At 38.5% G+C, this 22,653-nt stretch overlaps 1 protein-coding gene across 1 annotated transcript in view; it reads left to right on the forward strand.

Annotated features, from left to right (window-relative positions):
* Positions 1–22,653, forward strand: part of GIGYF2 (GRB10 interacting GYF protein 2) — an 80,242-nt gene that overhangs the window by 4,717 nt on the left and 52,872 nt on the right. Inside the window, exons 2-5 of the mRNA XM_059822495.1 lie at positions 7,885–7,964; positions 10,599–10,728; positions 12,989–13,084; positions 17,007–17,115. Of these exons, the coding sequence (XP_059678478.1) occupies positions 7,924–7,964; positions 10,599–10,728; positions 12,989–13,084; positions 17,007–17,115 (376 nt within the window). The 5' untranslated portion in view covers positions 7,885–7,923. The remainder of the gene's footprint in view (positions 1–7,884; positions 7,965–10,598; positions 10,729–12,988; positions 13,085–17,006; positions 17,116–22,653) is intronic.

Raw genomic sequence — 22,653 nt, forward strand, 5'->3', positions numbered from 1 at the left:
TAACGGATGTATAAGCTGATTGTTTTTGAGCCATGTATGGTAGAATCAGAGGACGATTTCGGTTGGAAGAGACCAGCCTTTGGTGGTCGTCTGCTCCAGCCTCCTGCTCAAAGCAGGGCTGACGTCAGTGTTAGCCTGTGAATAATGTGTGTGATGAAGTGAGTGAGGCTGATCATGGAAATAGCATATGGCAAGTATGGTTTTTAAGTAAAAGCATCTAATAACTTGATATAATAAGTTGGAGGCCCAGTTCAACTGCCATTAAAACCAGTGGAAGCTTTTACATTAGGCTTAGTTAATGCTGAATCATCTGTTTATGTAATTTTCTCTTTATGTTATGCTAGGCTTTAAGAGTGCTAAGGCAGGATCAGGATAACATCACAAGCCAGTTCACAAAGATATGGTTCTTTGATCAAAAGAAGTGAATATCTTCAGCAATATTAACATAAAGAGGAGAAAAGTGATAAGCTATTAAAAGGTGTTGTCATTCATGTGTAGTAACAAGTTACCTTGTGACTTCCTGGTTGATGAACATACGCAATCTGAACACATACTAATTCTCTCTTAGGATTTTTTATTAGACACTTTCTCACTGTTGAATATTCGTTTCCTGAAGTATAGGACGTCTCAGAACTGCATGCCTAGGAAACCTTAAGAAGGGGTGGGGGGAGAGAATGGCTACAAAGCCTGAAGAAGCTGCTTATGTAAATGACATTTAAAAACAAAACCAAAAAAACCCTCAACAACCCAGATCTGTTTAGTTCAATGAATGTTTTCAGTGGATGTAGTCTGAAGCTTTGTTCTACCATTTTGAATATATGTATGGGCTGCATAATATGTGTGATGAGTGGGAGAGAGGTGCTGCAGTGTGGTTTTGGTTGCATTCATGTAGTGTGGCTACTGGCCTTGCTGAGGAGCAGCTAGACAGGCTCAGCATCCTGATCTGTACATCTTGTGGAACGGCACAGACTAGATATTTACCTACCAACCAGTTTTCGATGTACAAGGTAGAGACAGATGTGGAAGGGATTTTTTTCAGCTGGAAAACAAGAGCGCTGGCAGGATTTTGGGACAGGATTTGGAATGAGAAGTGGTTTGTGTTCCAGCCAAGTGGCAGGGCCAAGGGTGTGGTCCCCTGACTTTGCTCGCAGCTTAATCGCTGGTGTCTGCCTTTGGCTGGAAGTCTTGTAATAAAGGTGGAGGTCACGCTGCTTTCTGGCTGAGGAACTGGGAAAAGCTTTCACGTTTGTTCGTGTTCGGGTGAAGCAAGAAGGGGATAGCTCTCTAACCTGCCTCAAACCACCAAGTGCACAGTAATAGGTAGGAAAGGAGGAAAATATCCGGAATTGTGATATTCAATGTTCCTTTATTTTTCTTGGGTTTTGTTAGGTGTGCTCGTCTCCTTAGTCTCTCTTGTCATCCTATCCCAGAAGAGCTTCGGTGCCTACTTTTTGTATTTGTCATTCCTGACAGCAGTGCACCATGTTGCAAGCTGCAGCACTCCATGAAGTTTTAGATACTTCTGTGTGAAGTGAGCAGAGGGTGGTCAGTTGGGTCCTGCCATTTGAGAACATCTTGGACAATTTTTGACCAGAAAACTGCTGAGGAATGGAAACATTTTTGCAATGATTTGAGACAGGAAAGTTATAAGACTTCAAGAGATCTAAAAATGTATCTGTAATAGAGGCGTAGTTTCTGGAGAAGTGGATGGTTTAGACGTTGTTCCCTTAGGAAAAACTTCCTGCTGGCATGTGGGTAGATAGGCCTTGAAAAATTCACTGCCTTTATCAGGATAAAGGCTTGGTAAGCTAGAAGGGACTACTGTGACTTGTCTGACATCTTGTGTAAGGTGAGTAATGGATTTTTTTAATTAATTTTCTGTTTAAACTAGAACATACTTTTTAGAAAAATCATTGTGTTGACCTGAAAACAACTTACTCCGTTGCTTATTTCTGAAGGCCTTGCTTCAGTCCTTTCACTGAATAAACTTGGGTCTTCAGCCTTTCTTACCTGCATGATCATTTACAGACTGAACAAGATACTTAAATTTTTCTCAAAGCTCAATAAATAGAGGTTTGGTGTGTTTTTTTTTCCCCACTGTAAGGCACATCTGTCATGTTTTATCAATTTTTGAACACCTGATTTATCAGCTTTCTTGCCTTTTGGACAACAGAACAGGACACAGTATCCCTGCAGTGACAAAATCCACTCTATATTTACTCTATATGTGTTCAGCGTTTTATGTTAGCTCTTCTAGTCAATGTTGTATCATATGTTCCTTTTCAGCTGATTAATGTCATAAATCTCAGATTTGTTTCAGACTGTGTTTTTCCAGAATAGTCTTGCATTTGTTGTATCTCACCTGTGTTTTCTGCTCATGAGTCTCTTGATTGTATGCTTGGCCTTATTAAATGCAACCTGCTATACTGGACCAAGTAATTGAATAATTCATAATGGTATTATTGATGATGTGTCATTTCCATTATTTACCATATCCGTCTTTGTCATCCTCATGTTTTAGAAGTTATGTGGGCCAATGTTACAGATTCGATAGAAGTAGAGTACAGCTTCTTACTTTTTACTCTGTTTTGAGAATATTTTGCCTTCTGAGATTGCTTGTTGTAGATTCTTTAGAAGAGAAGGTTAAAAGAAAAAAATAGGTTGTGATGATTGGAGACTTTGCATGTGGTTCTGAATGATTTTGTCCTTTTTAGCATTCTACTTAATTGAAATGTCCTGTAGAAGTTAAAATTTATTTCACCTACTTGCTTGAGCAATGAAATTTCTACTCTTACAAAAGTATATTTTTGACTGAATGTCTTCCATAAATCCATGTTGGCTGGCCATAATTATGGCAGTGTCCTTTAATCAGTGTTGTCTGCTTTAGCCAATTATTAATATAAAGCAGACTGATAGCGTAGCCACCTGAGTCATCCTGTTTACCACTGTACTTAAAAGGAAGCTTGCATATAGTTCTGGACCTTCTTTAATATTTCAAGAATGAGAGAAAATCAGCATTAATTATTCAGTCAACCTGTTATTTTTTTTTAAAAACACAGTTAACGGCACTGAAATTAGCTAGCTCTAGTAGCTGCCTGTGGAATGTTTACTTGCTTGTGGAAGGTGAAGTTTTATTGTCTTGATGTAATGTTTCTGCTGCATGGTGGAGTGCTGCTCTTAAATCCCTGTTCCACGTTTGTTTAAGGAGAACGCAATTCCTTGCTTTTAAATCTGCTCATGTTAGATTTCTGTTGTGTTCTTTGGTTCTCAAAATTTTCAGCCAATTTCTAGGTTAAAAAGGCTTTTCCAAACCTACATTAGCAACAGAACTACCTTGAAAGGAAAGAATACTTTTCTTCCTGAGCATCTCTGATAAAACAGCAGACCATTTCAAAATAAAGTAGCTGTGTAGAGGAAGGATCAGTGGTATATCCTTTTTTTTTCAAGCTTTAGGTTTCCAAAGTTAATAAAAAACCTAAGTAAGCAGCAGCCCCAAAGCTATAAATTGCAGTGACAGTCCAAATCTTTAATTTTTTTTGTCTGTAGGAAAGATTAGATGGGCAGACCTGAATGCAGTCATTGCTTAATCTGAAATCGGGATGCTAAGAATAAGTTCATCTCTACCCAAAACAGCAAAACATCTTGGTGAGACGGATTGCCATGTGGTACAAGTTGACAGAATTCTGTAATGGAAATGTAGGAATTTAACATAGCCTGAAAACCTGAACTCAAGTGCCTGTGAATAAGGGACAAACCTTATAATGGCAATTTAATGTAAATCCTGAGGTTGAGCTAAGGCTGGAAAACATGGCAGTTCAGATCTTTCAAAGTCTCTGAAAAACAGCTTTTTGCCTAGATATTTATTAGGTAGCGATATGTTTTAAAACAACAGAGCTTGTGGCCAAAATGTGCCACAGTCATTATAGACCTTCCTTAGATTTTTTTCAACTGAAATATCTTATGCATTTTAACACACAAACCTAGCTGGTAGAATCAAGTTCTGACTTGTGTCTGAAGCAGATGTTTCTGAGAGCTTTAATAGATTTGTCAGGTCCTAAATAGTGTGCTTGAAAAATAATTTAAAAAACTGCGAGCTTGCTAAAACAACTATTGTATGTAAAGCAAACCAATGAAATTAGTTGAGTGTTGCTGATAGCAGCTTCTGTACCTATAATATTACCTGTTAATTGTGAGTGAAAGCCACTTAAAGGCTTAAGGTTATTGGGTTACATTTTGTGTCTGCTCGGAGGACGGACTTCTGACTTCCAAAGTACTAAGCTGCTGACAAAATAGAAAGGATTTTTTTTCCCTTGCCAGCCCACAGGTTGGTGATGGGGTTGATGTGATTTCTTCTCTTTTCAATCCTGCATGCGGATAGGGGTCTGTGGCTGGGGTACCATCCCAGGAAAATGGGGTCTCAGTTCCAGTTTATGAAGCAATTCCATTTTTCCCCAAATATGCAGGAAAAATGCAACTGTTTGTAGGGTTGCACTGGCACCTTGATCGAGGATTGACCCAATTTGAAGAAAATCTTGGAGAAAAGGTTCCGCTTTGAAGGCGTGCTGGGAAGTCCTCAGGCAGCATTCTTGCCCAAGCAGTGGTGCTAACTGGACATGATCAAAATACGGCCTCAGTTTCTTTCTTCAACTTGAGGCTATCCTTGTGTGCTCTTTGCCCATATAATATCTGCGGTTGTGCAGATTCCTCAATCAATAGCCATTAATTTGTAGAAAATTTTGATTTACAAAACTCTGGCAGTTCAGAAAGGGGCTTTTCCCTTGTCAAATTACATCAGGGAGGAAATGTGTTAAGTGTGTATTATTTTTGTGATTTGCTATCCTTGATTAATAAGGAGGCAGTCTAGATAAAAAAAAGACCACAATTAACCTTTTAATTACTAATATTGAAGTTTAGAGCCTAAGAAAGTTATCTAGATAAAGATCTGATAAATTCATGCTTTTTCCTTGGCCAAAACATTTATGACGTGATCATTCATTCCCTTAATTCCTCACCCTTTCTCTTGCTCCACCCTGACTCTTCCCTCTCACAATGCAAGCGTCGCGTGGTCCACCCCAACTTGCCTTTCCAGTTAGTATAGCTTCTCCTTTGCGTACTGTGTGTGTTGTTCAGTCCCTGTCAGAGGTTCCTCCCCAGTTTGCCTTCCGTGCTCTTACCTTTTGGCTGCTGCTTTGTGAACTAGCAGAAGCAGCGCATGGTTTTTGCTTTCCCTGTTTTGTCTGCTGTGACATGGCTAAGTGTATTCCTCTTGTGCACTTGCTGTCTTAGCTTTCTTGAGTCTCTTTTTCCTGTTCCTCTGCCCCGCTCTTCCCAAATCATGACCTGTTTCCAGAGTGCCTGCTTTCCAAGGGTTTTCTCTCAGCTTTGCCTGTAATTTCTTTTTCATGTATGTTTTATTTCTGGGTAATGTTGCCTACTAGAGTAAATTCATCTGTTACACCTACTCAGATCATCTGCAGATCTATTTCTTGTTCTGTTTTTTTTTTCTTTCCCGTTCAGCTAAAATTTCATCTACTTACAGGTGTCTCGTTTTCAATTCCAAATTCATACAGTCAGAACTTCTAGGGACAAAGTAACTTTTCTGAACGCAACACAGAAGAGGAAGCCAGCAGAGAGTTCGCAAAACAAAGTGTTGGTGGCCAAAATGAGGGACAAGGAAAGCCGTTTTGCAGCTCAGTGGGATAAGATCAGCAGGCTTTGAGTATGCTTGTAGGTCCTAAAGTGCTTAGGAGTCTAGTAGAGAAAGATGACACAGTATCCTCAATTTTTGGGAAGGAAGCCCAGAGGCTGAAGAGAGTGGGGCCCAGTGGGTCCAAAACTAGTAAACCACTTGATCCTAACTGTTTTTTAGGGCTTTACCCTTGTATCTGATGTTTTTTCAGCTGTGTTTTCATTACAGTTTAACATTCAGTGCCAGCCTTTCTGGTATTCCTGATACTAAGCTAGCTTCAGTGTTAGGAGCTGAAGATCCGAGGTTCCTTGGTGATCCACACAGGTTTTTCTGAAAGCTCTCCCCCCCATACCCCCCAGCAGAAGAGTTACAGGCATTGCAGGAAGCGAAGGGACAGCCATCCAATTAAGGCTACTAGGAATTGTGTTAGAGGCTTGTCTCTGCCAAAGCGTGCACGATGGTTTGCTTGAATTGCCCCGCAATATTTTCACATGTGGCTGCTGTATGTCGTCTTTAGGTACTTAACCTTGTGTTCTCATTTGCAGAATGATGAATGGATATACTGTGAATGTTCTGATGAGCTGTTGACCACTTCAAAAAGGCAACCCAAATCAGACCAAAATCATCTGAAACTAGGCCTGTGAGAACAGCTGGATATATTTGTGTTAGCTTCTGGTGCATGTAGTGGGGATAATCCCATTGCATTATATGGGGTTATTGTGGAAATAAAAATATTAGGATTTGTATATAAATTATATTGTGTATGGGGGAAAAAGTTAATATGGCATGTAATAAAAATATATGAGCCAAACGTTGGTTGGTACATTTAGGCTGTGGGGAGTTTTACAACTACTTGTAATCTCATGCCCAAAAGATTTGGGTAAAATCTGCTCAAGCAGTTTTAGTATGTTTTTTTTTTTTTGGCATTTTCTAGCTTTCAGGCTGTTGATTTTTTTTTTTTAAACTTTAATATCATTATTTCAGTATCATGTATATAAGAAAAAATGTTTCCTTTGTTTGGTTTTGTCGTCTTCTTCAGTAACTAATGCCCTTTCAACTTCTATTTCCCCATATTGTGCTTTCCTTTCCCATCACATTTTCATGAAAAGTATAGACAAACTTATGAAGCTCTTTATTTAGTGCTCAGGTCTATTAAGGAACAGAGTTCTGATATGGCAAAGCTCCCTCCCTACTATCTGTCTTTATGGGTACTTGAAGTCTCATCAACAAGTTTTTGTAGGTAATGCTTCAAATCCTTTTTTGTTTGGGCTTTGGCTACAGTGTGGTGTTTGTTTTTTTTTTTAAAAAAAAAAAAACCCAAAACCCCTTCCCCTGCAGAGTTGGATTTTGCTGTTGTAGGAAGGAAAGAGGAGCTGTATTTTCTTACTGCGAAAGACATCTCTCCAGAACTGCCTGGGCTGGACTTGGCTCTGATAGAGAAAACTTCATAGCCTTCCCTTAGTCTTGTTCTTTCCCTCCAGTATGGCTTCATCTGCTGTGGTCCATACACTCTTGATATACTGGAACTTGACGTGACCTTCCCAAGTGTCTGCAGGACCTTGGCTGATGGGAATGAAAGTAGCTGAAGTCTTAAGTTATGTGTTTTTTGCTTAATAAAACCAAGAATAAGAGAAATACTGTCATATCCCTGCAGATTTAGGAGGGTGTCACAGCACTGGATGTACTCAATCTTTAGAAGGCTTATTTTTTCAAGAACAAGCAGTGGAAATTTCTTGAATACTCTGCCACTTAACTGGCAAATTTTTCTTGCTGTAATTCTAGTGGGTTTTTTATCCTCTTGTAATTGTCAGGAAGCTGCAATTCTGTTAATTAAGCATTACTGTTCTTACAGAAGAGGATTATGTATCAAATTCTCCATGTTTGGTTGTCTTGCAGTAATCACTGGTTTGAAAAGGGACTGTACAAATTATTTCTTCAGACACCCTGATCCAGTGTCCTGTTTGAGCTGTTAAGACTAATTTAGGGAAGATATCTTGGTGCAGTTACTGCTATATTAGTAAATTAATCTGTGTTGGAGAGCTGAAATGGATTCCTTAAAAAAAAAAAAAAAAATTGCACACAGTCAATTTTTTTTTACTTCTTTACACAAGCACACCTGGTCATGCATTGTGAAGAAATTTATGAAGTACTGTATTACTCCAGTTGTTTTCATATTAAACATTTTTGTTTTTCAGGTTCACGCTTTTTAAAAAAGAGGAATACAACAGGAAAAAATGGCAGCAGAAACTCAGACACTTAACTTTGGGCCTGAGTGGTAAGTTTTTCCTGTTTTGTGAGACTCTGGAACCTTGTCTAAAATTTTTAAAAAAAGCATTATGAATTTCTGACTGGGACTGAATTGATTATAAGACTGAATGGGATATAATGTCTTTGTTGTTCCATATTGCTTCACCTCAGTCCCTGGCCTGTGACTGAAAGCAATATAATAAAATTAGTCTTCACTTTGTAAATTGGCGTTGTGTATGAAATTAGTTGGGTTTCCTGTTATGGTAATGCATTACATTCACATTGCTACCAAGTATCTGAGGGAGGACTAATGTTTATGATCTTGGAGGTATACACAAAGTAAGTAAAGAAGACTTAACTTGTTTGGTTTTTCCATGTGATACATATTAATAAGGAAGTTCTTACACTGTCCTTATTGGACTTAAATCTGTAGCTAAGCAAGCTTTTTTTTCCAGTATTAAAAAACCATTTCTATATGGAATATGGTAAAAGTGTGTGTTTCATGTCATAGTCCTCCTGCATGTGCGCACTGAAAAGTGTCAGGAAAAATGAGCTATTGTGTTAAAGGGAATCCATGACATCGTATAATCTTGTGTCAGCTGTTAGTTTTCCAGCTTGTCTGACATGCATTGTCCTGGCTTTTGCTAAAGAGTAATGGCACAGGTGTGATTATTGTTCAGTATTTGTTCCAATTTCTTATTAAAGTGTTGGTGACTGCAATTACAAACAAGAATTCTGGATGGTGTGGTTTCTGAAGAGTGGTGGGATCCTTAAGCGTGTAAATGGGAGCGTGGAGTGGTTATAGGAAATAAAATTGCTACATAGCATGCATAAGACTATTACTGGAATAACGTATTCACTTTTGCTGACACATTTTTATACACAATGTACAAAAATTAGAGAGATTCAACAAAGAAGACAGACATGATTTGTGGCCTGGAAAACAATGAGAGTGCTCAGTCTATTTTGTTAGATTGAAAGAAGGTTAAAGAATGACTTTATCACTATCTATAAATACACCCACCGGGCAGATATCTTATGCTGGAGTGCTCTTCAGTGTAAGAGGCAGACATGATTAGATTCATTGATGGATTGAAGCCAAAGTTCTATTAAAAAAAAAAGAGAAGGGGGAAGGCAACTCTAAAAAAAGCACATATTTTAACAGTAACTTGATTGCTGTGTCATAGTGAGGGGACTTCATTCTCCATTTAGTTTAAAAACCAGATTAGATTATGTATGAAAGTATGTATTATACTTCAGTGAGTTACTAGATTTTTACAGGAATAATGGAATAAAATTCTAAGATTTAGAATTATTCTTTTGGGTTGCAGTATAGTCATGTCTGTCATGTATGCTGTTGTATCACTTAATAGTGAACCTCTCGGTCACGTTTGATCTGGATTGGAGTTGAACATTGGAGTTGAACATTGCGCTGAGCCATCTAATCCTTTGAATAATGCCTCCCCAGGCGTTTTTTGTTTGGAAGTGGTATGTAAAGAAACTGCCGCTGGGTGGCACCAAACTAAAAAAATAAGATAAACATTTGACTTGCAAATTACTTTTTTTCCTTTCTGTTTAAAGAACAATAAACCAAATCAAAGCATGCTTCAATAATTAGGTGAAAGGTAGCCTCTGAATCAATGTTTTGGTACAGAGCACCTTCCTTTCCAAGGATTTTTGCGATTGTTGGGGAGGAGTTTTCATTGCTTTACTTGTCTAATGCACATCAAGGAGAATGTAGGAAAATGGTTTGGGTTTTGTTTCTTGACACACATCCTTTTGTAAAACATTCCTCGAACTTAAAAATACAGGATATTTGGGTAGCTGAAGAAACGATTGTGTAGAATGAGACTAATCCACCTGTGGAGTGGGAATAATATCATACAACTGAAAGATGTTATCTGCAAGAAGTTGAGTAGCTTACCTGTATGGGATCGGACCAAACTTAACAGCATATTTATCCGTTGCAGTAAGTTAGACTACTGCTTGAAATGTCTCTGAAGTAAAGTGTGGCTGTATTTTGTACATCTTTTTTTGAGACGCTAAGCTAAATGATGTATGCGCTCTCTGAAAAATGCCATTAATTTTAAGTTTTGGAAAAGGAATCTGGAGTACAGTAGGATTCCAGCCATACAAGAAGAAACCTCATTGCAAAATTTACTGTTCTATGCTGTTTGCTAAACTTTGCGAAACATCTGAATAAACTTTTTCCTTAATGCTTGCCACACTGTCCCTCGTGTGAGAAGAATTTTTCCTGTCAAAAAGCAGCTGTTGTAATTAATAGCTATGGAAGATTACAACTGAATTTTGTGCAGCCAATGTAAATAGCTTAGTCAAGGCTTTAGGGGTGTAGCTAGCTTGCTATATAGTCAACATCAGAGAGTTCTCCAGGGGATGAGTTGAATTCCTTGATGTGCTTGTGGGATTTTTTTTTTTTTCTTTCTTTCTCCTGGCTATGGGGAAAAAGGAGGGAAGCTCCTTCACTCTTGTTGAAGCACCAAGTTTTAGCATTTTGAAGTTAAACTGTTAATGTCTTTCCTTTACTTTCAGTACTGGATTTATTTTGTTTGTGTCAAATCCATATATGTGCGGAGGGATGATTGTGTAGGTGAAGACACATTCTCCTCAATTCTGTTTTCATTGCTTTTCTGCTTTATTTTAGGCTGCGAGCTTTGTCTAGTGGTGGGAGCGTGACATCCCCTCCTCTGTCTCCGGCTTTGCCAAAGTACAAACTAGCAGACTATCGCTATGGGAGAGAAGAAATGTTGGCACTTTTTCTAAAGGATAATAAGGTGAGCAGGAAGAGGAAGGCGGCCTGATGTGTGTATTCCTAATGACAGTCTTGTGATTAGGAATAGTTAGTTGTATTTTGCGATTATGGACAAAGAAATTGTGTATCCCTTGGCAAAGAACTGAAGAGGTCCGATTGTGGGATTTTTGTGTGTGTGTGCTTATTTAATCCCACTCTAACTGCATTCATTATGCTTGATTATTTTGCCACTTTAGGGGCAACTTCCTGTACCCCTGAGAACAAAAAATCCTGATTGCCATATTCAGTCCCACTGCCACAGATGACTGAGGGTTAAAGTCTCTTTGCAGCTGTGCAGATTTGCTTGCCTCAGTAGGATTTTATTTAACATAGTGTAAAATAGTTAATTTGATTCAGCTTGAAAGTCAGGCAATAGATCATATTAGCAGATCATCTAAAAAAGGCAAGAGCTCCCCATCTATCCTGACTTAAGGCAGTTCACTTTAGCAGGTTACCAACCGAATGAGAGCAGTCCTCAAGTAGTTCACTTCTCTGGGACTCAGGACACAAATACAGTCTAGCACATGAAATACAAAAGAGCGGTGTAGAAAGTCAAGAACTTCCCTCTGGTTTAATTTCAAGTGAAGGTTCTCAGTGATACAAAAGTCACATTTCAGAGAGCATTTCAGGCAAGTGATTCATCCATTCTGTGTTTGTAAACATTAGGTTTTTCTGTAGATGGTGACAGAGGTTGGTTTACTGTTGCAGCAGGCACATAGTGACTTGCAAGTCTGAATCCCTCCTAGAGCCTTACCCTCGAGTCAGGGAGAGACTGCAAGAAATTATGTCAGGTTATGCCTTTAGCTTTGCATACCTCCATGTTCTTACCCTACCATGACTGTGCTGACATTTTCATACAGTGCTGGGAGCCCTGCATTGCTTATACATGGATTCAAGGGCGTTGAATGTAAAAGATTTTTCTAAAGCTGTTAAATGTGTTATAGCTTAAAGCCGTGCTTTAACGTGCAGAATTATCCTGCTGTACTTTGAGAAGCTGCAGTTTGAACTTTGATGTTATGCTTGAATAAGTCAGCCTGTCAGATGTCATTGTTTTTTGCAATGTGTGAATCCTATATCAGATGATGCTAAGACCTCTACAGTTGCGACTGATTCAGAACAACCTGTAATACCCTGTGTTACGGGAAGCTCTCCCATGGCTATGAATGGTCCAAAAGAGTATTTTCTCCCTGTGTGTTTGCCAGAAAGGCATTATTATTAGAGTATGTCTTGCTTTTGATATACACGTTTCCATGGTGTTGAGTAATTCTAGTTATTGAGACTGAGAGGACTCTTGACACTGTTTCTAGTCAACTACTAGATGCGATGTTTTTAAGCTGTATCTTGTACCCTAGTCCTTTTTTCACTGTGTCATCTTCAAACTTGGCTGGTTGAAGATTAGGCAAAGTTGCATCTCTGATTAAAAGATACTCTGATTGAAAGCAGGAATACTTCTGCTAGTGCATACCCAAATGAAATAAAACAGAACCCTAGGTTGCTTTTCTCCCAATTTTAATTGAAGCAGTCCTTATCTCTACTATTGTGAACTAGATATTTTTGAAACAGTTCTCTGTTGGCATAATTAAGCTCACTTGGCTGTAATTGCAGCTTCTTGTCCACATGCTCAAGGTCACATCTGCTGATGGAGCTTCCATCTGACGATGGACTGATTAAAAATTAGTGTTAAAATGTATTTCGATTTAAATCATCAGTGTTCTCTACTTAATAAATCTATACCTATAGTTTCACTTTACTTTTTTTTGTTTGTTTTACTGTCCTTGTTGGTTGTAAATTGGAAATGCTGACTTTAAATCAAATACAACCTCTGTGCTATATATTGTAGTTTTGTTAATGTATAAATAAAAATCTGGCTATAAAAGTGCATTAAAGTTAAAGCAATACTTTTTTAATTTACCAGATGAAATTTCACTTGGTACAGATTTGAGCTGCAGCCATGTGGAAGTTTGAATTCTGATGTGTATGATTTTGATACTTTACATATTACAGTTGTGGGTGGTGGATGCTTTGGGTGTTTTGTCTATAAGAGTTTATCATCTGGGGGCTGTGTGTAAATTTGCAGTGGAGTTACACCCACCCTCAGTAAATGTTATTGGAAGTACTGGTGTACCAGGTAGATGGAGACAGAGTTGGCAGGATAAAACATTTTTTGTAAATCAAAGTATGTGGCATCATCTCTGAAATGGAAATACTTGGGTATATTTGTATGCTATTTTCCTTTCATACAGATACCTTCAGACCTTCTGGATAAGGAGTTTCTGCCTATTTTACAAGAGGAGCCCCTGCCACCACTGGCACTTGTACCTTTTACAGAAGAAGAACAGGTTTGTATCCTTTTTTTTAAAAAAAAAAAATAAAGATCATTAGATTGTCATTAGTGTAAAGGCAAAATAAAGAGTACACCTCCATTAAAAAAACATAAAATTTGAGATTAGTGGATTTCAGGGAAAGAAATTATGAAAGCATACTGTGTTAGCATAAAGTTTAAGTTCCATGCATGCTCCATTATTATCTTAAATTTGAACAAATATTTTTCATATGATGTTCTGTTGATGGCAGACAGTCAACTTGTTAAATCCAGGATCATCATCTGGGAAGTATTACCTATTTTTTAAGTACACAGCATTTGCAGATTAGTGAAAATTTTTCTACAGTTTTTTTGGACCACCTTCTCTGTTGTAATAGAAGTGTCTAAGTTCCATAACTTCAGTTTTGTGGTCTCTGGAGAAGTGTTGAAGTCTTTTTGACTGTTAACATTTCTTAGAAAGTTTCAGTACTCTTAACTACTTTGTATGTAAGCAGTTGCTTGATTATTTCCTTGTTTGGTCTCTATAGGTATATAATTAATTGGTGAACAAGATAAGAGTGAGGACAGGTAGCCCACCCATTTCAGGGGTGCCTTATCTGAGTAGTTTGAAAGTCCTTGCTTTAAATTCGATTTCTAGCAGAGAAAACTGTCCCTGTCACTGTCCCTGTCACTTCCCCCCCCCCCCCCCCCCCAAATGCTTCTGACTTTTGACTATGAATTGATTCCTTCTTTATGGCTGTCAGAACTTCTGATTTTGCAGTTAGTCTCTGGTTTGTAATGTTTCTTAGCAGTTTTCTTACTTCAGAATACTGTGATTTGACTTTTTTTGTTTGTTTGTTCCTTTTCTAATAGCAAGTTGAGTATTTCTACTAACATGAGTGTAATTTGATATTTGCAGGAGTGGGGAGTGATAGTATTAGTTTTTTAAGATTTCAGAGCATCCTCCTTCCTTTGCCCCATGCTATTGTATTCTTGAATTTTTCATCATCTTTTTGTGCCTGGGTATTCTGGCATATCTTCTTCACTGCTTCTGGAATTTCTTCCTCTTCAGAGTTAATTCGTACCTCTTGTGTCTTTTTAGGATGCTATCCTTTGACATAAGATGCTAATAGTTTAGCTTTTAATCAGCAGTCATATTTAAGTTCATGTGAATACACTGTAGGCACTTCCTGTTATAGCTAGTCTTAAAAGGCAACTGAGATTGAGAATATGCTTTTATAGGAAATCTTAGCCCAGCTCCCATTCTCCAGTGGCAAAAGGAGGGATTCAGGCAGCCAGCCCAGGAAATGGTCAGCCAGACATACAGTAGCACACCAAAATATTGAACCTTGGTGTTGAATGTCTTTGGACGTATTTTTTTGCTGATGCATAGTGGAGTCCTTCAGAGAGTAAACTACAAGCCTTTTATGGTTAAAGGGGACGTTGACTTCTGGTGATTGTCAAGATACTGTCCAAGAGGAATAATGAGTTTAAGGCTATGGTATTGAAAATGTGCCGAGTAGCCTCTTGGTACAGATTGAGATGGTAAGTGCTGCTGAGCTTCAGGGATAGGTGGTCCTCTGCGGCAGTGCCCAGTGTTACATCAGTCTTAAACTTCTGAGGAGTTGGTGTGCACTGTGTCACTGTTTTTTCCTGCTCCTTTTCACCTGTAATCATACAGGAGTCTTCACGGTCAGTTTAACAGTTCTCTACAATCTCCACAAAAATCTTAATCTGAAAGAAGAGGTCCATATTCCCTTCTTAAGAAAGTCTTTCTTTTAATGTTTTCTGGGGACCCAGAGGATGTGAACAATCTGTTTTTTCCTGTCTGAAGATCTTTTTTCCCCCTTCATGACTGATTTGAGATACCAAGGGAATGGCGTTATTTAAGCTACCAGAAATTCCTGGTGTTTGTTCCCCATGACACAATAAACATTGTTCATCGTCAAGAATCATGTTCAGAAGTGATCTTGAGGTGAATGTTAATGGCTTTGCTGCTAGTTGTGGTGCAGGAAAGCTCTTTCACCAAAAGCTGATAAAAAGAGAGGCAAAGAGAGATAAAAAGAGGCACCTTTGTGCCTCCTCTGTGAATACTCAAGGTAGTATTATCCTCTCAGAACTTGAGGGAAGGAGATTTGGGAGTCCTGTAGAGGACAGGCTGATCAGAACACATGTACTTTGGGGTAGTGTTCAGCTGAAGCTGAACCTGTCAGGCTTACTCTAGGCTTGGATTCAGAGCAATTATTGCTTGCAACCTGGGAGTTACGCACCTGATAGCATTGTAGTTGTATGTGTAGTATGACCAGGAAGAACTTACCTCAAGCTGATTTAAAGATGTGTTATCTAGAGGATGATAGGTAATGTCAGCTATACGAATTTAAGCTTAAATTTGTTTAATCCTGTGGAATTTAACTAGTCAGATACGGCTACAGTATTCCCTATTACAGGACACGGATATACTTTGGACGGAATTGATGTTCCTTTTTACGTAGAACGTCACTTTCCTGGTGATAGGGCTGCCAAGCTAACCTAGAGCTCAAGTGATTCACCTTGTAGTAAGTTTTTTTTATATGACATCATAGATTTGTCTAAGATCTGTTTCCAAGGAACTGTCTTTTGAAGAAAAGAAGGTTTCTGCAGATAGCTTTAACAGAGATTTCCACCACCGACCACTGGCAATATGCAGCATATGTTCCTTTGCCTGTCCCTCCTGCCCTTACTCCTATTTGCATTAGGAAAGAATTCAGTTGTCTTAATCTTATCTGCTTGTGGAGTAAGGGAATCTCAAGCCCTAGCTGAATATAATGGAGACTTTTTTTTGTCCTCATTGATTATGTTTCTGACATTTGTTTCATGGGACATCTTCCGTTAATTGAGCCCCTGTTTGGGGACAGCTTTGCTCTTTGGTGTACATTGTCAGGGATGGATACTGAAGTAAAATATTAATCAATAATAGGGTGTTTTTTGCTTTTTTGACTTCGCTTTTTTGTTAACTTGTTGTGATCTTACCATGTGGATAATTATTACTGTGCACATTACAAGGATTGCATCTTCACCACAGCAAGCTCTACAGAGGGGAGGGAGAATTTGTTCAGAGTTTAGGCAGACAAGTCAAATAAAAAAAAAAACCAATTGGAAAAAAAGAAGTGAGACTACTCTCTTGTTCTTATTGGAAAAATAAGGCATCAAAAATTACATGAACATGCTCCTGAATTCTCTGGCCCGGTTTTCCAACTATTTGTGCTCAGAGAATGGGGCCAGAGTTGGTTATAATTATCCACTCTTTATCGAAATAGCTTTTTCTTTAGCAATTATTTCATATTAAAATGAAGTTGAATTTTACTGGTGTTTATTGCCTTACTAAAATTAGTATGACGCAAATTTCAGAAGACTTAAATACACTTAGTTTTCCCCAGAGCATGTTAGTCCTATTTAGAGGACTATTTAGAGCCCTATACATTTAGAGAAAAAAGAAGATTTATTTCTGCAAAGGAGACTGGTAAATACAATTTTATTCAAGTTCTGTTGCTCTTTATATGTTACTGCTTTGCTTAAGTAGTAAGGTTAGAATTGGTATTAATTAATGGCATCAGGTATAGGCAGGCGCTAATCTCTTTGCAAGTGAGTGGTTGTGTTTAAAGCTGCTGATGTTCTGATTACTTCGGTGCTGGAATCATCTGATAAAGGAGTAGGTGTTCACTTGCTGCCTTTAGAGCATGAGAATTTCAGGTAAGTAACTTGGAAGCACTAATATTGACCAAGATCCTTTTATAGACTACTTCAGCTACTCATGTCTCCAAGGAATCCTTTTGCTTGTTAGTGTTAGTCAGTTGTAGAGAATTTGTAATGAACATAAGGAAAGCAAAGCTGGTATTAAGCTAAATCTAGGATAATGGTAAGTGTTTCTGGTTTTGTTTTTTTAATAGAATCTCACTGTGGCTCTTTCTTCTTCTTGGCAGAGAAATTTTTCGATGTCTGTAAACAGTGCTGCTGTCCTGCGGTTGACGGGACGTGGAGGAGGAACGGTGGTAGGGGCTCCTCGAGGTCGAAGTTCCTCTAGAGGTCGAGGTGAGCTCTTAGTGGCATGTGCTGCAATGTATGCAGGTGATCCAGGTTAAAGTTTCTGAAAGATGTTAGATGGAGCTTGGGTATAGCCAGATTTTCTCAGGCCCAGTTTCTTTTCCCTTAAAGTTTTGAAACCTTTCCAATAAGGTGGTGTTAGAGAATGAATATTGTGTTTAGTGATTGTTCTGCACACCTTAGTGCACATCTGGTACCTGTGTTACGTGCCTTGGTCAGATTGGTGGGTGTGGAAAGCAAAAGGGGAAGTTAGTTTTGAGATGGAATAGGAAATTGTTTAGTGCAGAATTGTTAGAAATAACTTTCCTTATTGTCGTGGTTTAAGCCCAGCTGGCAACTAAGCACCACACAGCTGCTCGCTCACTCCCCCAAGGTGGGATGGGGGAGAGAATCGGAAGAGTAAAAGTGAGAAAGCTCATGGGTTAAGATAAAGACAGTTCAATAGGTAAAGCAAAAGCCATGCATGCAAGCAAAGCAAAACAAGGAATTCATTCACCACTTCCCATCGGCAGGCAGGTGTTCAGCCATCTCCAGGAAAGCAGGGCTCCATCACACGTAACGGTTACTTGGGAAGACAAACACCATTACTCCGAATGTCCCCCCTTCCTTCTTCTTCCCCCAGCTTTATAAGCTGAGCATGACATCATATGGTATGGAATATCCCTTTGGTCAGTTGGGGTCAGCTGTCCCGGCTGTGTCCCCTCCCAACTTCTTGTGCACCCCCAGCCTACTTGCTGGTGGGGCGGTGTGAGAAGCAGAAAAGGCCTTGACTCTGTGTAAGCACTACTCAGCAGTAACTAAAACATCCCTGCTTTATCAACACTGTTTCTAGCACAAATCCAAAACACAGCCCCATACTAGCTACTATGAAGAAAATAAAGTCTACCCCCAGCCAAAACCAGCACACCTATAAATTGGTTAATAAAGGGGAGAAGAATCCGCAAATGTATTTAAAACATTAAGATTGTAGTAGGTGGCGTTTAGTGTTCTGAAACATCATTTTTATTAACATCCTGAAAATAAACAGGAGAAGGTTAACGGAAAGACATAATTGAATTTGGGAGAAATTTGGGTCTTCACTATTTCAGTGCATCACTATAGTTGATGTCTCATCCTGGATCATTTCAACCATTTGCAAATGAATTGAGAAAATATCTTCAAGCCGTATCACTAGATTCAGAACAAATTGTTAAATCCAGAATTTATCTTAGCAGTTCCCTTTCAGTGTGCATACTGCTGCGAACATTGTTTTGGGGTTTTTGTATATAAATATGATGGGTTACATTTGGAATATGAAGAAGCTAATAACTTGGAAATATCAGCAGTAATTAGTCATGTAACCTCTGTCTTTGCAGGTGCGTAGGTGAGGTTTCTCTTAGGGTCCTTTCTAATTTAATTCTAAATGTCCTTAATTGGTGATATTTTCAATAACATCTTCAGAAATCCCTTCCATACATAATTAAATACTTTACCAGATTTTTACTCTGACTTAATTTGTTCTCTCATTTCTGTTCTCATTCCTTAATCCTGCTTTCTTCTTGACTTACATCTTTCAGATATTTGTAGATTGTTATCTGTCCTTTTGCGATGGCTTCCCAGCTAAGGCATATACATTTAAACTTTTACAAGTCTATCCCCGGATCTCCTTGTCAGTTCCCGTTCCTTATTTATCATTGTCTTTGCCCAAATGCTCAGGGCTTAATTAAAAAAAAAGTATGTGCACGTATACAGATGTGGGATGACAATTACTTATATATACCTTGTTATATTTCTGCTGTACATTTGAAAGCTGTTGCTTTTTTGTTGTGTGCTTTTAATGTGTGTATTGCATTGCTACCATCCATGTTTCACTTCTGCTAGGAATACATGTATTAGCTTTTTTTAGACGCATTAAGGCTTAATTCTGCAAATGAAATTAATGCTGCTTAAAATTGGGTGATTTGAGATCGTATGGCCACTAGTGTGCTCTCTGGTTTCAATAGCAAGATACCTTGACCATTTCTAATTTGCCAAACCCTTTATTTTTCTTTCTTTTGTCAAATTTTCCTTTCTTTTTCTTTTGTACCATTAACAATGAATGTCATCCTTATGCAGTGAGCAGTGGGTTGCTTTTTAATTGCCCCCACTAGTTTCAATGAGGTCATAGGGTTAAATGTGGCATAATATGGCTTCTAATCCCGTAATTCTATTATTGAATCTATTTGTATGCATGGAAATTTTGTTTGGCAATAAAGTTTGATTTATTACACTTTAGTGGACAGAACTTACAATTCATGCAGTATTATTAAGACTGTTTGAAAGCTTCTACTGCATATATTCCTGTTTTTTCATACTTCATTTTTAAGATACGTTAAGAAATATTAGCTCAAGAACTTAGCAAAATTCATCTTTTTCACTTATTGTTTTCATCCTCATTTGATCTTTTTTTCTTAATTTGTATGAAATGTTACATGCTGTGCTTTTTAGGCTACTCTGTCATTCTTATCTTCTGCTAAGCTGTAAAGGACACATTTCTCCACCTTACCCCATTCATTTTTCATTCTTGATACAGTTTGAAATTGTAAATTACTGAGCTTTCCCTTTTTCATTGATCCTGTTGCTGCTTGTTTCTTCCACTCTTCCCCTTTTCTTTCCATGAGCTTGGAAAAAAAAAGTCTAAAGTCTTGGGCTTTAGGCATGATGAGTCTTCCCAAAGTTTCTGTATCTTGGCAAACAAATTAGGGCTTCTGGCAGGACAAAATTTTACATTTTTTCATAATTATACACGTCATGTTCTTGTAATTCAGGACTTTGTTTCTAATAGTTATTTATGAAAAGCTCAGTGTAGGACTGTTGACATCTAACTTAGAAAAATAACATGTTGCTTGCAAGTAGCAAGCTTTAAATGCAGTTTGGTTTTTTTTCAAGTTACAGTGAAAAGGACTTGGAATTTCTTCGGAGTTTGTTCCCTGAATGAACTGCTTCACTTAACAGTTGGGAAACATTTTTCTCTATTGCATTGCAAAATTACGTGGGTTCAAAAGGTTATCTGGTGTTTTTTTTTTCATGAACTTTACATCATTGTATGCAACAAAGCTGCTGCTGATCAAATGCGGGCTTCAGCTTTACCAAAACAAGATTACTGTCTTGAAGTGACTTGCACAACAGTAACTTCAGGGAAGAATTTGCATGTACGATTAGATTTGTTAATTAAGTTCCCTCACTGAGGCACAGATCATAGAATTGTGTTCCAGCATTTGGGAGTGTGAGAAGGAATCTGTGACAGATTGGCAAAGGGAAGAATGGTTGAACTGCTGGTAAAGGAAGGTTATTGTTAGAACTCTAAATGTAACTTCCCTTACCAGTATTTAAAACTACAACATAACACTCAGTAAATATTTTCTCAGTCACCCCAAGTCTTACTGACAACGATTACGTTTAGCTGATGTGAAAACGATTACTGTGTGGAAGTTGCTTTGATTTTTTTTTTTTCTTTAAAATTTTTATGACTGTGTGCTGAAATGCAACTTGGTGTTACTGTTAAAAACCATTTGCAGCATGCAACTACCATCACTAATACTGTATGTGTCTTGTGTGGAGACATAAGTCCAAAACATTTTATTTAGTTCTGAAGTTATATTCTCTAAAGCAACCAAGTGCTTGCACGTGACCTTTTTTCTAATTGACTTGTTTTCCTGGGAGCTCCCTGTGGTGTGCAGTTAAGCCCTGTGCTTTGTGCTGGTGGGACTGGAATGTCAACATTCATGAATAAGAGCCTCAGACGAGGAGAGATTTAAATAGCCCTTGGAATGGGCTGTAGGCTTATAGACACCTTGTTTTGTAGCTGTTCTCCTTTTTGGTTAAGACCCTTATGAAGGGTACTTTGCTTCCCGTGAGAGCTGTTTCCCCTCCCACTCTCTTTCCTCTTTGTAATCTGTCTGCTGCTGTTGGAAAGTGTGTAAATGGTGTGAAAGTGGAAAGTTCTCATACCTGAACAGCAGTAGTTGACCTACAGTTATCCTGCTCTTTCCACACAGTATTATGGGTACTATTGTAGATCCTAAAGTCCAGTCATGCTGTAATTTCAAGAATTTGCTTGTTGTATTGTATTTGGGGTTTTTTGTAATGACAATTAGAATGACAGTGTGTGCTGCTGCTTGCCCTCTTGCTTGTGTCTTGTATTTTTTACTTAAATTCAGACTTGTCTGTTTTTCAGGTAAGAGACTTTTGGCTGTTGTGATTACAGTATCCAGTGGATTGAGGTCCTCATTCTGAGGTTTTGAAGGAATTACTGAAATACAAATGACACAGCTGCTTCATTCAGTTCTTAAATGGAAGGGTTTATTGCCATCTGCTGACTTTGCATTTAGTACTTTGTCTGTGCAACATCTACACTCGGAAAGTCTGCTCCTTGTATGGCAGGCATTTTTTCAGAAGTGGCATTCTATTTAAAATAAGCATGTCGTTCACAAAAAAGCCAAGAAAGCAGACACAGAATGGCAGTGTGCTTATATGTGCAGTTTTATCCTCTCTGCAAGCATTTTTCATATGCTCTGTTATCAGTGTTAGCTGTGTCCCAGTGTGCACTTTCAGGTCCGACTCATCTACGTAATACTTGCTGAATAACTGATTTTGTACACCACGGTTTTTCTTAACTAGCTACTAATCTTGTGTAGCTTGGTAGAATCTGTTTTAATGTAGTATGGTTCTCACGCAGTGGTCTCCTTGGTTTCTGCTGGAGTTGCACATACACTTTTACTGGGTACTGTTGAATGGGTACATGTTGTTACTGCACCGGCACAGTGTGCCTTGGAGAACGTGGGGAGGAGGGTGGCAACACAACCAGGGCAAAAGTGGCTTAAATAGGTCCTGTCCAGTACAGTCTGGTATTAGTACAGCTGGGAGTTAAGTGGTGTGGCCCCACAGGTAGCCTTAAACTGAATTGCCGAGATCATTTGCTTGGATCATTTGCAAGGTTATCTTTTAATTCAGACCATTTTGGTGGCTGAGCACAACTGAAATACTGATGAACCATGATGTAGAGGGGGGTAAGTGGAGAGAGCTTTCTCAGGCTGTTGTTTCACATACTTTTAAAGCTGCCGTAAGCCATGCTGCTGTTAAAACAACTCTGATTTTGTTCTTTCCCTTATACAGGACATTTGCTTTATTTGCTGATGAAATCTCCCGTATCGCCAGCCTTCTGGCTCTGCTAGTTGTGTGTCTGCTGTCAGTAATCAGTGTGCATTCATGCTTGCTCACACTGCAAGGGGAATGCTACAAATGTTGCTGTCACTCAGTGTAAAAACCAGAAAAGGACAACCAGTTTTGTTTCTGTTGGAAAAGTGTGTGCAACTTTCCACCTCCACTACCTCAGAGACACGAGATGAGTCAGTGCCTTCGTTCTGTTTTGACTCTGCCTGCCTGTGGCTTTCTCTTATGAACTGCTTTTGCTTTACTATCTCCTGTGAGAGGAAGGAAGAGAGTTTTCCTGTAGTGAAGAAACTAGGCAAAGATTGCCATTGCACAAGATGCTTAAACTTTCCTGGG

The sequence above is a fragment of the Gavia stellata genome, chromosome 11 (assembly GCF_030936135.1).
Source record: "Gavia stellata isolate bGavSte3 chromosome 11, bGavSte3.hap2, whole genome shotgun sequence".
NCBI lineage: Eukaryota > Metazoa > Chordata > Aves > Gaviiformes > Gaviidae > Gavia > Gavia stellata.